The 16945-nt window shown below is 37.6% G+C and overlaps 1 protein-coding gene across 1 annotated transcript in view; it reads left to right on the forward strand.

Annotated features, from left to right (window-relative positions):
- The window catches only part of tyw1 (tRNA-yW synthesizing protein 1 homolog (S. cerevisiae)), a 76340-nt gene that overhangs the window by 35704 nt on the left and 23691 nt on the right, over positions 1–16945 (forward strand). The window contains exons 12-13 of the mRNA XM_016537968.1: positions 5381–5558; positions 7692–7827. Coding sequence (XP_016393454.1) covers positions 5381–5558; positions 7692–7827 — 314 coding nt within the window. The remainder of the gene's footprint in view (positions 1–5380; positions 5559–7691; positions 7828–16945) is intronic.

Here is a 16945-nt window from a genome sequence, read left to right on the forward strand (position 1 = left end):
TACCCACATAGTTTTATAATTTTTAATATTAGATTTAAAAAAAAAAAAAGTTTTCAAGTATTTTTAACATATATAAATATTTTTTTTTACTTGGACATGCTTCCCCAAGCGTACTCTTATTTATTAGACTTTAAAAAAAAAAAAAAAATGAAAAGTTTCTTTAATTAAATAATAGATTTTTAAAAAATATTTATTTTACTCCGAGATGTCTTGGTTCTCCAAGCATATCCACACTTATTTTACTTTTTTATTTTATATTGAAAATATTATGTTTGCATTTCTTTCTTTTTTTTTCAAATAATATTTTTACTCAGACTTTGCTTTGAATATGAATGGATCACAATGGCATGAGTTCTTAATAAATTCTTAATTTATTTTTAGTTATTATTTATTATTTATTCATTTTTGGTTATTTTTTAATAGTTGTTGTTTCTTCTTCTTCTTTTTCATTAAAAATGGGTCACAATGGCCAGAATATTATTATTTTCATTAATTAATTAATTAATTAATTCAATCTTTTGTAAATAATAATGTTCAGGTTACCAAGCATACACACAGGATAGGATTGGATCACAATGGCCTGATTTGTAAAGTTAGCTTGTTTTCATTATTTTCTAAACTTTTAAAAACGCATTTCTGATTCTTAACTAAATAAATTATAGGGATAGTAAAAATTCTGTTATCATTTACTCTCCCTCAAGTTGTTCCAAACCTGTATGAGTTTCTTTCTTCTGATGAACACAAAAAAAAGCTATTTTTAAGAATGCTGGGAAACAAACCGTTGCCGGGTGCCAAAAACTACTGTGAAAGTCAACTGACAACTGTTTGGATACACACATTCTTCAAAATATCTTCTTTTTTTTCGACAGAGGAAACTTATAAAGGTTTGCAACAAAAGAGTGAGTAAATGACTAAATGGGTGAACTATCCCTTTAAGCTTCAAACTAAAAAACTGACTGGAAAAAAAAACTGCTAGTTGTTCAGACAACCCACTGACTAGTCGATTTTGAAAATGTAGTTTTGTACATCCTCATAATAGATTTTGGCTCTACCCCTGCCCTGGTGAAATGAAGGGGTATGGTGTCACATTCAGCGTTGTCTCAGCTCCTGTTGCTATTTGCGGCAGGGGACGGAAGTAAGGCCCTGTTGCCTGGCATTTGTGCCCTTTCATGTGATGTGAGAGCTGTTGAAAGGGTCACAGGACACTAATTTGCGCGCAGTGGGGGTGCAGGTGTTGTTCTCAGGGGAATGAGTCTGTGGTCCGGGGCTTGTAATGCTATGATGGTGACGTGCTGACAGGATCTGTCCTCTCTAATTCTCTCTGTGCAGACACCACACCAACCCGGTGGGCACGGAGTGGCGCTGGAAAATGGACCCGGCCGAGAAGATCATTCAGGAGGCTGTGGAGAACCACAGGAATATGATTCGCCAGTTCAGAGGTAAGGACTCCCCGGAGCGTCGCTGTCTGTTACCTTCAGATGAGCTCTTCTGCCGCCTTCAAACAAACAACAGTGGATTGAAAAGGTTGGTTCATTACTAGATAAACTTATTGGCCACAGTCTACTTTCTATTGCACACCAAATTTGATGGCAACAAATGACATGAAAGGTATTTGTGCATCAAATTCAATGTCGACATTCTGGTCTTTTTTTTTTTTGGCTTACAAGTGAAATAAAAGTATGCTTCGGAAGTCTTGTTGTGCCAAAAACTTATATAGAATATTCTCATATGCTTTTAATAGGCCTTTACACTGTAATTGTGCAGAAATAGCTAGTTTTGTTTTGTTTGTCTGTCTGGTGAGATATAAATATAGCCAAATATATTTAAATCCTTTTTCCTCAGAGGCACATATCCAGTTGGAAGCTGTTCAAGCATTGTGTGACATAACACTATGTTGACATCTCTACACTCTGAACACCCTCCCGGTTTCAGAGATTGTCCAACAGACACTGGGGTATATTTAGCTGTTACTACGGTTTGCAGAAGGCAGTAACAGGACAGGCTCTAAGTGCAGTTCGACTGGGTCTAATTTATTCATTTGCACCTTGTCACTTTCTTCAGCATCTGCTGCATCAGATCAGTAGTGGATCCATCAGCTTTCAGCAGCATTAAGGGGATGAGGTTTGTTGCTGGATCAGATTGACAGGCTGACATCAGATGGAAAGGGCATCTCGCTTAATTTGTAAAGTAAAATTGAGTTATGAGAGTTATATTGATCTCATTGGACCATACAGACGTATTTAGGGGACATAGTTTTTTTTATCATTTTAATTTTATTTTATTATAGATTTTATTTAAAAAAAAAAAAAAAAAAAACTTTTTAAAAATTTATAGATTTTATAAAAAAAAAATAAAAAAAAACTTTTTAAAAATTATTTTATACCTTTATTTTTTTGGTCAGTAAAGAGCGTACAGTTGGTAAAGAAAATATTTCTTTAGCCCCATTTGGATGAAATTAGTTTTCCTTTCTGGATAATTGGTGTTTCATAGATCACATCTGAATTGTGTATGTGTTTTTCCTCAAACAACCTCTGAAAAATATAATTGATCAGATTATATACTGTTTTTCTTCCAATTCTGGCATCCTCTGAAAAATCTAATTCCATATGAATAGGAAATATCTGTGATTGCAGCATTAAAACATTTTCACAACGCTGCTTATTTATTTTGACCGTCAGCTACCATAACTGAAGTGAAATTTCCCATTGCATTGCCTTGTGCATCTTCATCATTCATTTAGAACATTTTGCAAACTTTCTGGGTGATATAACAGTTGATGGTTAATGCTGAAATCTGATGTAAAAAGAAAATGTACTCCAATCACAGACTGCACAAAAGTTGACTTATTCTTTCATGAAGTTTATGTTTTGGGGTGGTGTGGTGGGTTCTGGGCTGTTAACTGAAAGCTTGTAGGTTCAATCCCATGATATGAATCAAATGGTCAAAACTAAAGGGTGGACTGTATGCAGGATTGTATGCCATTCAGAATTAAAAATGTTTTAAAATTTCAATTCAGTTCCTGAATTGCAAACAGACTACAGAATTGTCATTTGAGTTCAAGGAGGTAGAATTAAAATGGTAAAAAATCATATGCTGTAAGTGTAGTTTTAATTGCAATAATACAGAATATCCTGTGACCAATTTGTTTTAAATTCAAGTTCATGAATTGATAGTGAGCCAATTCCCAAACTCTCACTGACTGTAAGTTGCTTTGCATAAAAGCACCAGCCAAATGACAAATTAGTAAATTAAACAGTGGAATGAATCATGCTGCTTTTATCAAGTCAAATGTTACTGCCAAGGGAAATCATTTCTGTTTTGATGGCAAATTCTTTGTGATTTAGGTAAGTCATGGCAGAAAATGATGTCCCCCACTCTTAGAACTATTTTTGCAACGACATACCAATATTGTGTCATAAAACAATCTAATGCCAGCCAATTTTCTTTTCCCTCCAAAATGTGCCTGTTGGGACGTAACACATTCCTGTCTCATTCCTCATCTCAACAATCAGGTGACGTCAGCTCATAATGGGTTGTGATTTCACTGCCAGATCCAAAGTTCAAGTACTTTGGCGGACATCTGGATCAGACTTTCGTGGGATTGAGGGGTCACACACGATGGGTTTTCAAGGATCTTAAGATGGGAACTGAATCCATTTGTGCTTTTTCTTAGCGTTTGAAGCAACTCCCTTAACATCACTGGTTTTGTTTTACCGCACTGCCTTCATACTCCAGAATATGGGGTGATTTGGAGACTGCTTGATGTGTTTTTTTTTTCCATCTGCAGTAGTCTGAAAAATTAATCAGAGATGTCTAGCGTAGATGGCTACAAAACAGATCTGCAGCTAAGAAAGGGAGTTTTCTGATGATATCTGCCGGGAATGTTATTAGGTGGGGTGGCACAGTCCCGAAGTCAGTTTGATTCGATTTTATCATTTGCAAATTAAAGTTTCTGCTGTTCGAAACTCAAGACATCTGTTTTTGATCATCTGTTTTCAGTACAGATGTCAAACTTTTGTATTTTCTAAAATTACTCACGACCTACTATTTTAGTTATTATTTTTCAGAAATGTAATATTGTTCCTATCGAGCATCTCTTTTTCCTTCAAGTTTCGAGAAATGGACCGGGATTTTTTTTCTAAAGCAGTACATATTTTTTGGTCCAAAGATTAGCACTTTTGATGCATCTGAGCCAGAGGTCCTGATGGAGACTACTGTAGGTTTTGTTCCAGTGTCTGAGTTAGTGCCAGATGTGTGTGTGTGCAAGTTTGTGTGTGTTGTACCACCTCCGCACCGTCGTATTGGTCTCACCATCCTCTCTGGCTTGGTGGCGCAGTTGACATTTAGCAGTGACATCACTGCTCCATGTAGCAGAAGTAAGCCATGATGACCCAGGGCTGAGTAAACAAACGCACTAACAAGTGAACACAGAGTGGATGAAAGGCCAGGAAGCATGCTGTGCAGAGGGTACAGAGCACAACATTGGAGCCAGACTCCTCAGTGAGCAAGAAATTGGGGGATTGCTAATTCACAGGAAACCAATTTCGAATTTGCCTGCAGTCCCCCATTTGTCCAAAGATGTCTCTTTGGTTTTAGACTTAAATGGGTTGCTTTTGCTGTCTATAGCCTAATTGTTTGTTTTTGAAGATTAAAACCGTTTCTCTGAGTTGAATTTGCTGAGACAAGATATTTGTTGATTGGTTGATTTCACTCAGAGTAAACACTGTGACTCTGGTGCTTTAAAAACATTGCCGTTTCATCATCCCAACATGGGGTGAGTTTCCCAAAAGCATTCTTAATCTACTAAGTTCTGTTGTTACCAATATAGTTCAACGATTCAGTGTTTTCTGAAACGATAATCCCAAAAAACATTCGCAAACAGCATTGTGGAGTTCTGTGCAGTTCAATCAGTATATCGAAATAGTCCTCACATGCCATGTTTATAATTTACATAAATAATCTGACATTATTTCGTTCTTGAACCAAGAAGTTATTACTCCACCACCTGCATGATTTAATTAACAGCAATTCTATATTGTTGAACCAACATGGTTTGAACGAATGATGTTACTACAGTCTCTGGAAACAGTTGTGTCTAGCTAGGTCATTTTGTAGTATGGTAGTAAAGAGGTGAGTTAATGTTGTTGTATGGGAATCGCACCTCAGCCTGCCATCGGCTCAACCAATGGCGTGAGTTGGGTGTGGGATTATCTACTTAATTGGCCAATGGCAGATTTAAGGAGAGTTTGAAAAACTTGTCTTTGCAATTCTGCTTGTGTTCCTAGTTGCGAAGAAACTACACACTTTAACTTTAACAAATGCCACCGCAATCTGACCACTGAACATTTTTTAAGCATTTGGTTTGTGTTTCACGTGACAGGTGTGCCAGGAGTGCGTCCCGAGCGCTTTGAAGAGGGCCTCACCGTGAAGCACTGTGCTCTGTCTCTGGTGGGCGAACCCATCATGTATCCTGAGATCAACTCCTTCCTTCGACTCCTTCATCAGCAGAACATATCCAGCTTCCTGGTCACCAACGCCCAGTTCCCTGAGGAGATCAGGTGGGATTTAAAGTCTTTAGGTAATGGGATCTACTGTGGGCTAAATTGTTCAGCTTGGGGACTAAATGCTGAATCGGCTACTAAAAATCGCATGTCAGTCATCCACTAATCATAATATAGTGGGCACACATTCCTTTCAATGTCTATGATGATCAAACTTTTGTTATGTATCTTGTCATGTATGATTAAGTGATTCTGATCTGGTGCCTACAGACAAAGCCTGTTTTTGAATTCGTTTGTTCTCTGTATATCTGCACAGTAGTTCTAACAGCTGAACATCCTCCAGCTTGAAGTTTTTCCCTCAGTCTTTGAAGTCCCACTTGGGCTGTAACTGGACTGATAAGCCATAATCATGCACTGAATTGCAAATTACAGCTTCTTTGACTCCCAGCTCCTTCAATTCCACCAGATTATGCTAAATTCATGAGTTTTCAGGAGCAGCCAAAAAGCTTTTAGCTCTCTCACTCTTTCTGCTCCCCAGCTTAATGCAAAATACATCCTCACCTCATTCTCCCGACTGCTGCACGCCGAATCCTCTCACAGATCAGGCAGGTTATCTGAGGGTGAGGGGACGTCACCCCAGCTGCTGGAATATCATGTTGACAGTGTGCTGAGGAAGTGAGAAACACTTGTCAATCGTTGTTGTTTATCTCGTAGCTGCAAGCTTCATCACGCTTCTCTGCTGAAGCAGGCCTTTTCTGCGTGATAAACAAACCAACAGAGGCAAAAAATGATATTCACTGTGGGTCCCAGCACTGAACCTTCCCTGCTTTCTTAAATGCTGTTATAATGAGATCCTAGACCTGCTGCTTTACTCATATCAGTATGCTAATGTTTTATTGCATTCTTTTCAGGAGGAAAGGATGAAATGGTACACCGGCACAAACCTCACACTAACAACTCAAAATTATCAGTGATGCTGAGACTTATTTCAATGATCTTGATTGGTTTATATTAGGGATGCACCGATACCACTTTTTCCAGTACTCGCCCTCACTGTTAATTTTTTTTTCTCTCTATGGTAGCCTACATCATCTTTAATTTAATAGCATTAGAGCTGCTCCATTGCAGCGGCTTAGTACTATAATCACGCGATTTCCTGTAAAAATGCAGCAATATCGCTATAAATCTCCTGTGATATTTTCATAAATAGAAGTCGCGTTTTTTTCATCTGAAACATGCAGCGTATTTATGTAAATTAAAAAAGAAAGGGCCCAGAACTGAGCCCTGGGGGACACCATGAGCAATGGGAGCAGGACTTGATTTGGTTATCAGTAGGAATTAATGCCTTTCATTAATGTAGGATATTAACCAGAGGAGAGCAGTATCAGTGATGCTAAATGCTAATATCTGGAAAATATTGTGGCAGACTGTCAAAAGCCTTGTTGAGATCTAGGAGTTCAAAAATAGCTAAGAATCAGAACACAAGAGGAGGTTTTCATCTGCCTGCTGAGATTTTTGAGAATGTATGTAAATACACTCTTCAAGATGTTTTTAAGATGACTCCAATGTTTGAACGAGACACAGGGTCAGCATGTCAGCTTGTCTGTTTTGAAAATCAGTGGCTGTATTGACTTGTCTACTTGCCCATAGGGAAACCACAAGGAGGATTCTGCCCATTACTTATCACTCAGATACCTTGCCTTACTGCATAGTGGCCGGCAACGTTTACACTGTAGACACTGATATTCCCTAATTAGAAATACAATGTCTTTACTAAAATGATGATAGGGTGAGCTGAACTGAGTGACTGAGTCTTTTTTTTGGCTAATGCAGCTCTGGCAGTTGGTACGGTACATTGTCTGAACATACACATTTCCTACTCTTGGCATAACTCCAGTTTTCATCTCAAAAACTCAATCACTCAGTTGTGTGCTGCTTTATTATGTTTTACACATGCACAGTGACAAAGAATATGATACAATAGAGCCTCTTGCTCTGGTTGACCAAAAATGGTTTAAATCCTGATGCTTATACACTCCAATATTCTTCAGTTTTGTTAATATGTTAAAGGGGTCATATGGGGGCGATTTCATTTTTTCCTTTCTCTTTAGAGTGTTACAAGCTCTTGGTAGATTTTCTTTATACAATGCTAAGTTAATTATCCCTCCAACTACTTTTCTCTATCTATAGGAGTCTTGTGCCCGTTACACAACTTTATGTCAGCGTTGATGCCAGCACAAAAGACAGTCTGAAGAAAATTGACCGCCCCCTTTTCAAAGACTTCTGGCAGCGTTTCTTGGACAGTCTCAGAGCTCTTGGTGAAAAGGTAGGTCCACTGTGCTGTAATCCAGATAAAACAAGAGTTTTGACTCTGGTAGAACAGTTGATTTGTTTTGAGCATGTAATACTGCCATCTCACTGACTTCATAGTCACACAACCTGAAAACCACATTTAAGAATTAGAAAAAAAATCTGAAATTCTGGTCTTAGTGGTGGGACTGTTGTTCTAGACATAAAAGGCATCTTTTGCAATCTTAGTCTGAAAGAAGCCGAGTCCATTTTTTAGGACCAACTTTTGCCAATAGTCACACATGTTGACATTTGCTTAGCAAGAAACCCAAATAGAACTGTAATTATCAAGAGTACAAGACCCTGGGTAACACTGTATGCTGCTTGTGATTTTTAAATAGTGTGCAGATCCTAATGAATCAGCTAGAGCTTGGACATCAGCACCATTGCTCTTAAATGACTTGTATTGGCACTAATAATCATTGGCCTGTGATGATTATTACAAACATTGTTTGAAGACAATGAAGACAGAAAGAGACTGGTATTTATTTAGCTCTCCACAATCGCTCAAGTCAACATTTATTAAGTGTTTTACAAGGTTAATAGTTCTGTTGTGCATTACTGCGTGTAAAACTCAGTTGTTGCTGGCCCTAAAAATGATTGTTTAATTGCCAAAAGCTGTTCTTCTTGCTTCTCTTCACTCATTATTTTTCATGTAATTCATATCAGGCCTGTACAAAACACTGTGGAAATCCTTGCTATCGATTATGTTCATTCCAAACATCATGACTGCAAAGCTCCAGGGTTGATTTCATCTTAACTTAAATCCTGTGATTTATCTGAGTAATAACGTTCGTCGGCCTGTAACAATGTCATTTTTTTTACCATCAAAAGAAGGTGCTGAATAAACGCCTTCAGATTTAACTGGATTATTGAGGTGAAGTTCTGTTAAAAATGCTAGTTTGATGAAGTGGATGCGTAGGCGCTGTCTGTCAACGGGTTCACTTACTCTGGGTTCAGCATGCTGAGATGACAAAAGCAGTTTGTTACACGGGGGGCCTTGGCATTACTGCTTAATGATTTTAAGTGCCATCATTCAGAGATGATTCACTGTGCGTGTGTGCTTAACTTCTGTAATGACTTCCCTGCATTTGCCATTGAACAGACCGTTCATTCTATGTGTGTGTGTGTGTGTACATATGTGCATATATATATATACCTCCCAATAAGAGAGTGTCCTACATTCAACACCTTTAAAACTCACTTAAAACAGTGGCTTCTAGAAAACCAGAGATGTATTCATTTTTAATTGTCACACATTTATCACTCATACACTTTCACTGTTAAATTGAATGCAGTATAGAGGTGGATGAACAATGTCTTCTCCATCATGTATTTTTGTTTGTTTTGTTGTTTGTTGTCAATGTATATGTCACCATTATGTGTATCTTTTCATTTATAGTGAATGAATGTTGTATTATTGTTGGCTGTCTTTATGTTAGTTTTATGTTACCTGCCTAGGGACTGCAGATGAAAAGTAGTTATTGTTACTAATTCTGGCATATTTACATGGTGTATATTTATACAACAATGTTCATGAATATGCATGGTCCCTATTAAATAAACCAATAAATAAATAAAATAAAAATATGTGAGTCATAAAAAGAAAGACACATGAACAGAAAGTGCTCTTCTGCTTTCTAATGAGTTGAGATCACCTGCAGTGTCGCTTTCTAACTGAAGAGAGCAACTCGACATTGATGGCACTGTAGGCAGCAGGATTGTGAGGCATTCAGGATAGTGCTTTTATCCAAAGCGACTTGCGAAGAAAAGAAGCAATAAGCCAAGGAAATGCATATGTAAAGTTTTATTTTGAAGATAAACGTCCTATGTCATTCCAACTGGCCATTCTTGTTTCAGTGGGCGATTTGTGACTAGAATAAGCTGCAGTGTTACCAGACTTTATGCTGATGGTGAAAGTCTGGCTCTGTGAGACAAGAGCGAGAATTTCATGTGACTGACACCTGCTGTGCCTCCATCGCTTGCACTTCACCTGTCTAGACTCACACTGATTCCTTACACAGTTTGTTTACCATTTTCTGTACTAATTGTGCCATGGCTTATTCATAATTCTAACATTTGAAAGATTTTATTACGAGGCATTTGTTTCTGACTTCTATTTGTCAGAGATAAATAAGACGCAAGTATAAATACAAAATCATTAATGGCCGTTTTATTCTCAGCATTCATCACCATAACAGTTCTATTCCAGTTTTTCCCTTTTCCCCTGTAACTACAACATTACGTCCTCATTAAGTTTGCTGTTAGTGCGAATTCTGCTTAATTGATTCTCAGATATTGGCCAACAATCTGTATTTATTATATACGGTTTAATTTTGTGTTTCTTTTTTCATGTAATTTCTGTGCACTGTACAAAACTCAAACTCGTTCTTGATAAACTGGAATTAGGAACTCAATATAGGAGTTTTTAAATATCTCATGCTTTTATTAGTAGTTTCCTTGACAGTGCACTGCCAGAGATATATGTTTTCCTGTGTGATTTCATGACCTTGAAAAGAAGCTCTGCCATAAAACCAGTTACAGGGAACGCATAACACCAGTAACCTGCCTCAGACACTTTCACAAAATGGGCAGAACTCTATTTATACACCACCGGGTGTTGAATTTAAATGAGAGTTTGTTTGGTGCAAGTCTACAAACATCACGGAGAACAAGCTGTTGAATTACAACACTATAACAACAATAGAAACAGTATCCCCATACAGTTTGGTGTTGATAGGATTCTTTTTTCGAAATCAGCTAATATTCAGCACCAATCTATTTATCTGTGTTCGGCTGTGTTTTTTTGTGATTTGTATATATATATATACATACAGGTGCATCTCAAATTAGAATGTCGTGGAAAAGTTCATTTATTTCAGTAATTCAACGCAAATTGTGAGACTCGTGTATTAAATAAATTCAATGCACACAGACTGAAGTAGTGTAAGTCTTTGGCCTTTAAAAAAAATCTAATTTTGTTGCTTTGCAGCCTGAAATGAAGACGGACACAGTTTCTGTTTTATCCAGATGTATTTACTCAGTGCAACTTATAACATCCAAGTCAAAGATATAAATAACACCAACATGTCAGAAAAAAACAAAACAATCACTGAGTTGTAAAAAGGATCACCCCCTCCTAAAAATGACTTGTAAACTCAATCAGGTGTAGCTAATCACCTTCTCAATGGCACACAAAGCCATTTGACTTTCAACTATAATCAGCTGTGGTCATTTTGATTAGCTCAGCATGAAAAGAGCTTTCCTGGAGCATTTCAGTTCTTAGTAGTGCAACTGAAGCAAACAATCAACTATGGGTGGCAAGGCACTGTCAAAAGATCTCCGGGATAAAGTTGTGGAAATATGGATGGGGCAAAATACCATCAAATTCTTGAGGAAAATCTTCTGCCCTTTGCCAGAAAGTTGTCAATGGGAAGAAGGTGTACCTTCCAACATGACAATGACCCAAAGCACACAACAAAAAATAGTGGTTGAAGGAGAAAAAGGTGAATGTCCTTGCGTGGCCTATAGTCAGAGCCCAGACTTAAACCCCATTGAAAATCTGTGGAATGACTTGAAGACTGCATCAAATTTAACTGAACTTGATCAGTTCTGCAAAGAAGAGACACTGACACTTTTCTTGTTTTTCCTTTTTTATTTGCAGTTCACACCATATTTCATCTCAATGTACTGCTTTGCAGCAGAGAAGGGATACATAATGATGTTTTTGAGCAAGAACAAGGACACATTTGAATGTTTTTCTCTTTAGAATATTAGTGCCTTTTATTGTGTGTGATTGTCTATTGGACACACTATGTAGATCACAGATGACATATTCTCCACTACATAAATAAACTGCAAATAGTGTGTAATAGCAGGTGGCATCTTCACAGTTTTTTTTTTCATGAAAGAGGACCTTATGTTTCTCCAAGTTGGGAGAATAAACCATTGTTTTAGTACACTTGTGTCAAAGTGCCTTATTAGAGATTATGTACAATGAAGTAAAGAGATGAAATTATTGCACATGGAAATTATTTCAGCTCTCTGAAACGCACATGCAGAGGTGTAAGGCAGCAGTGTTTGCCAAGGATTCAGAAAGAGGCTAATGTACTTGCTGTGTTACTGAATGGGACCCCTGAATTATGGGAGTCAATAAAACCGGCTTTATGTGCTCATTAGTCTCCAGATATGTTAAGACATAATTTTAATAATTGTGAATATGTTGGATTAAAGTTTTTTTGGGGGGAATAACATACCAAATGTGCATAGTAAGACCTTGAATATTTATGAAAAAAGTAAATGGAGTCAATTTTGATTTCATATTGACTTGAAACAAATCTCAAAAACAGTCTTTTTGGTTCAGTCCTCTTCTGTATGAGGCCTCGGCTTGATTGGGATTTTATAAGTTAAAGTTAGTGTTTCTGGATCAGTTTTGCTTGAGAATAATGACTAATATCTGACTATTCAGATGCTATTCTGTGTTCAGTTGGGGGCACATCAACACTGAAATGCAAATGCAAAAGTTCTTTATTTAAATATTTAAGACTGTGTTTAAGTATGAAGGAAATCCATTGGAATTCATCTCAAGTATTCCATGTCTCTACAAATCGGAGCCTGAGGTTTCTGTGTGCCCTTGCATGGTTGAATGGTGTAAGGTTTAGTTAAGTGCACACAGACAGAACCCCTCCCTCCATACTAAGTGTGTCCTTGGGATCTCTAGCTCTCAGGTTCGATAAGTGCTGCTGTTCATGTTGAAATGCATTGCTTAGCACTGGTTATCAGGGAAAATTGTACATGCAGCTCATGACAGATTATGAGAAATGCTGGTATTACATGGTACCTTTTCAGCATATGTAATAATTTCCTATTGGTTGTGATCTGTGTGGAAACATTTGACAATCTTGGCCTGTTTTGATTGACAGGTTTTTTCTTTCTTTCCAAGAACGAGCTGTTTGTGTGCAAATGGTCCTGCTCTTTTAAGACCTTTTGCAAAGCTGAAAATACCATGCACAGTGGTGAACAGGTCAGACAGAAAAGTTGCAATGGGTTTTATAACTTTGTGCTGCCATTTCTTAGTAATTCCATCTTGCTCCCGCTGACTTCAGAAGGTTCAAAATAAACTCTCTGCTCTGGCTTCCAAGTCACAGAAACTTTATTTCTTATAGATGCTAGTTTGATAAAGTGCAGCTATTTCAAATTTTTAACTAGATTACTTTTTTGAAGAAAATACCATGTTATTTTGGATGGTTGCGAGTTTGCGACAGCGTTTCTGTAAATTTGCTTAGGTATTTTGAGTGGTTTTAGCTGTTTCCATCCAATATTGCAAAAATATCATTGCATGCATTTATTTGTAATTTTATTTTGTTGTTTATTTAGGTTTTTTAACACATTTTGAAAATTTTATCTTGGTGTTTCCGTCCAGGAATTCTTTAATGCAATATTCCAAAATTCACATTTAAAACATGTGGATGGAAAGCTGGCAAAACATTCCTTTGATGGACTGGAAGACGTGTCAAACATTTCTTTAATATTCTGGTCACCAGATATGATATGCTTCTTTGCTTAAACTGTAAAAGTCTTCAAAAAGTCTGATAGAATTTATCAAGTTTAATCGCTTGGAAAACCTGCACAGATAACATTATTCATGTCTGTACTTGGGTGTTGCTGTCTAACAAAACACCATCTCTTAACAAGCAATGTTTTGGGTATTTTGTAAGCTTATTTGATATTTATTTTACACTGGTCAGCCACAGTGTTAAAACCACTGAAAGCTGAAGTGATTAATATTGATTATATCAATATAATGCCGCCTGTCAAGTGGTGGGATATATTAAGCAGCAAGTGAACAGTCAGTTCCTGAATTTCATGTGTTGGAAGCAGGAAAAATGTGCAAGTGAAAAGATCTGAGTGACTTAGACAAGGGCCAAATAGTGAGACGACTGGGTTAGCAATCATTTAGAAATGGTTTGAAGAACATGACAGAGAGTTCAAGGTGTTGCCTTGTCCTCCAAATTTCCCAGATCTAAATCCGATTGAGCTTCTATAGGCTGTGCTGGACAAACAAATCTATCCATTGAGGCCCAGCGTCTGCAACTTGCTAATGTCTTGGTGCCAGATACCACAGGACACGTTCAGAGGTGTTGTGGTGCCCATGCCTTGACACATCAGAGCTGATTTAGCAGCACAAAGGGGACCTGCATGATATTAGACAGGTGGTTTTAATGTGGCTGATCAGTGTATGTGACGTGGACAGGATGTCATAGAAGTCGAAACCAACCATATGCCCTAAGATGGCTTTAATGGCTTTCTGCATGTTATTATGTGCAATAATAACAGTGAGGCTTGCCTTATTGTGAAAACTCAAAGTGTAGAGTGATGAAGTGCTGACACAGAGCTTTGCCTATGTTGGCATGCTACTGTTCTGGTAAGGCGTGTGGCTGTCTGTTTTCATAGAGCCCTGCTGGCCTGCTGCCAGAGATGGGCATAAATACATGAAAATGTATTTAAAATAAAAATAGAAAATACTGTGTGGAAAAATGTATTTGAATACAAAATACAGTATATAAATATTTTCCATTTTGAAAATACACAAAATACATGTAAAATTGGCCATCCAGTGCAGGTATCCCTATAGGCTGAAATCTATCTGGACCTATTCTGGAGAAAGAAAAAAACAAACAAACACACACATTTCGATGTGTACAACTGCTTAGAAACGTTTGTTTTCATTTTACATACCTCTTAGGAAATACAAAACTACTATTGAAAGATATTTATTTCATGTTAAAATTGATCTTGATGTATATAAAGTTTATTAAAATCAGAAAGTTTACCTAATTTACATTTTTAAATTAGAATTCGTTTAGATAGCATTTAACACTATTTGCTCAAAGGTTTTTTTAGTTTTTTTTTTTACAAACAGTAAAACAAAACTTAAAGATTGTTTGTGGTGAACCATTCATCAGTGTCTTCACAAATTAAATTGTTGATGACAGACAGTGATTAACCTAATTATTTTGTCTCTACATAAACATACATTTGCATAGATGGGTGAACACAATCACCTGATTTTGTAAATGTGAAGTTTGCACTTCTCTAAAATTTAAAATGCTTACATTTACAAAATGAGCCTGCAATATTAGAAATAATGAATAAAGTAATGGCCCATGTTAAATACAAACATTAATTAAAAGAAAATGTTTAATGAATAAAAAAAAAAAACATATGAAAGCATTATTTAATTTAGTGTTATACATAATGTTATCATATTCATATGGTCTGTTCTAACGTCACAAATCATAATCTCAGGTTTACTGCATTTTACAAGATTCATTGAATTCTTTTGTGTGGGTTTAAGAAGTGTACTCAAAAACATTTTCACATGTGTCCTCCAAAATTACCCACAACCTAATCAGTTTATATGTGAAAAAATCCATTTATTCACAAACTTCTCACGAAATGACTGTTTGACAAACAACTCGGCAAACTACTTCCTCCCACTGCTGCTTTCTGATGGTTTGGAGAACAATTACTCTGTGTCGCCCCCTGTCATTTCACAGAATTATACAACGGAGAGCGCATCAAGTATAAAAGCCTCGTCCGTTTAAGGAGGAGCAGGCAGTCAGCCGGTTCGCGGCGTAGAGCCAGGCCAAAGTATAAACAAGGCTTCAACTGCTCAAAACGCTTCCACCACGACAGAAATCAGGAGCTGCGTGGTGATTCCTCCACTTGACGCGGAGTGTCAAAAGTGTAGGCCTACTTGTCGGCGTTCCACTCTGCACAAAGCACATATTTTAACTTTAATCGACAAGTACAGTTGACCATGACATCCTAACCTTATCTTATTCCAGTAAAGTCACTCACCCAATGCTGAATGGAGTTGTACAGCTGCAGCTCACGTGATGAATGTTGGGGTTGGGCGACAGAAATCAGGAGCTGGGTGGTGATTCCTCCACTTGACGCGGAGTGTCAAAAGTGTAGGCCTACTTGTCGGCGTTCCACTCTGCACAAAGCACATCACTTTCTGTTGCTCATTCATTCATGCTTCTTTTTCCACTCCAACGTTCCAATAATTCCTGCCCACTAAAAGCTGCATGGATATATTCGCTTACCCTGATAGGCCATTCTATGTAAACGATTTAGAAGAAGTTCAGTCGATTCACTCTTTATATCATCGCCACGATATGTATTGTCATATCACCCAGGCCTAACATGCAGTAATGCTTTAAACACATTTGACAAGCTAGTTGATAAAAAACAACAACCGATTAACTATCAAAACTGATTGGCTAATGCTATTCGGTGCTCTTTTCTTCTTTCATGTTAACTGAAGGCAAATCTGAATGATGCACATTTTAACTTTAATCGACAAGTACAGTTGACCATGACATCCTCACCTTATCTTATTCCAGTAAAGTCGCTCACCCAATGCTGAATGGAGCTGTACAGCTGCAGCTCACGTGATGAATGTTGGGGGGAGGGGGCGTGTCTGAACTAGTTGATGAATGAAATCAGCACCCTGATAAAGAGGTTGACTGGCACAAAATTTTCAAAATACAAAAATACTAATCTTAAATACAAAATAAATTAGATTTTTTCCAAAGGCTTTTAAATACAAAATAGTATTTTGTATTTCAAATACGTATTTTAAATACATGTATCTGTACCCTCACCTGCTGCCACATCACTCCAATTAAGTCCATCTCCTCCTCTCTGGTTCACGCACACATACGTGAGCGCACCTGTGAAGGCCAGATCCTCCCCAGCTGTTGGATTTTCTCATTGGCTTCCATCCCCTTGTCCTTCCCTGCCTTGCAAATCCACTAGTTAGCATGGATCAGGAACAGTGTTGACTTTGCTGACATCTGTACTTCCTGTACTTCGATCCAACCGTGCGAAGACATTCTGCCTATAGGGACGGACTCAGTTATTCTGAGCAATGTCAGCAATGTCAACTCGGACTGTTTGATTGACAAGGTGCAATAACAGGAATGGGAGGCATGAGTGTCCATTATCACTCGCTGTGTTTTGTGAGGGCTTCCTCCCCTCAGGGCATCGGCGCGTGAGGGCCTGTGAGTAATGATGTGGGCCGGACC

Source organism: Sinocyclocheilus rhinocerous, unplaced genomic scaffold (assembly GCF_001515625.1).
Source record: "Sinocyclocheilus rhinocerous isolate Xijiao unplaced genomic scaffold, SAMN03320098_v1.1 scaffold877, whole genome shotgun sequence".
Classification (NCBI taxonomy): Eukaryota; Metazoa; Chordata; class Actinopteri; order Cypriniformes; family Cyprinidae; genus Sinocyclocheilus; species Sinocyclocheilus rhinocerous.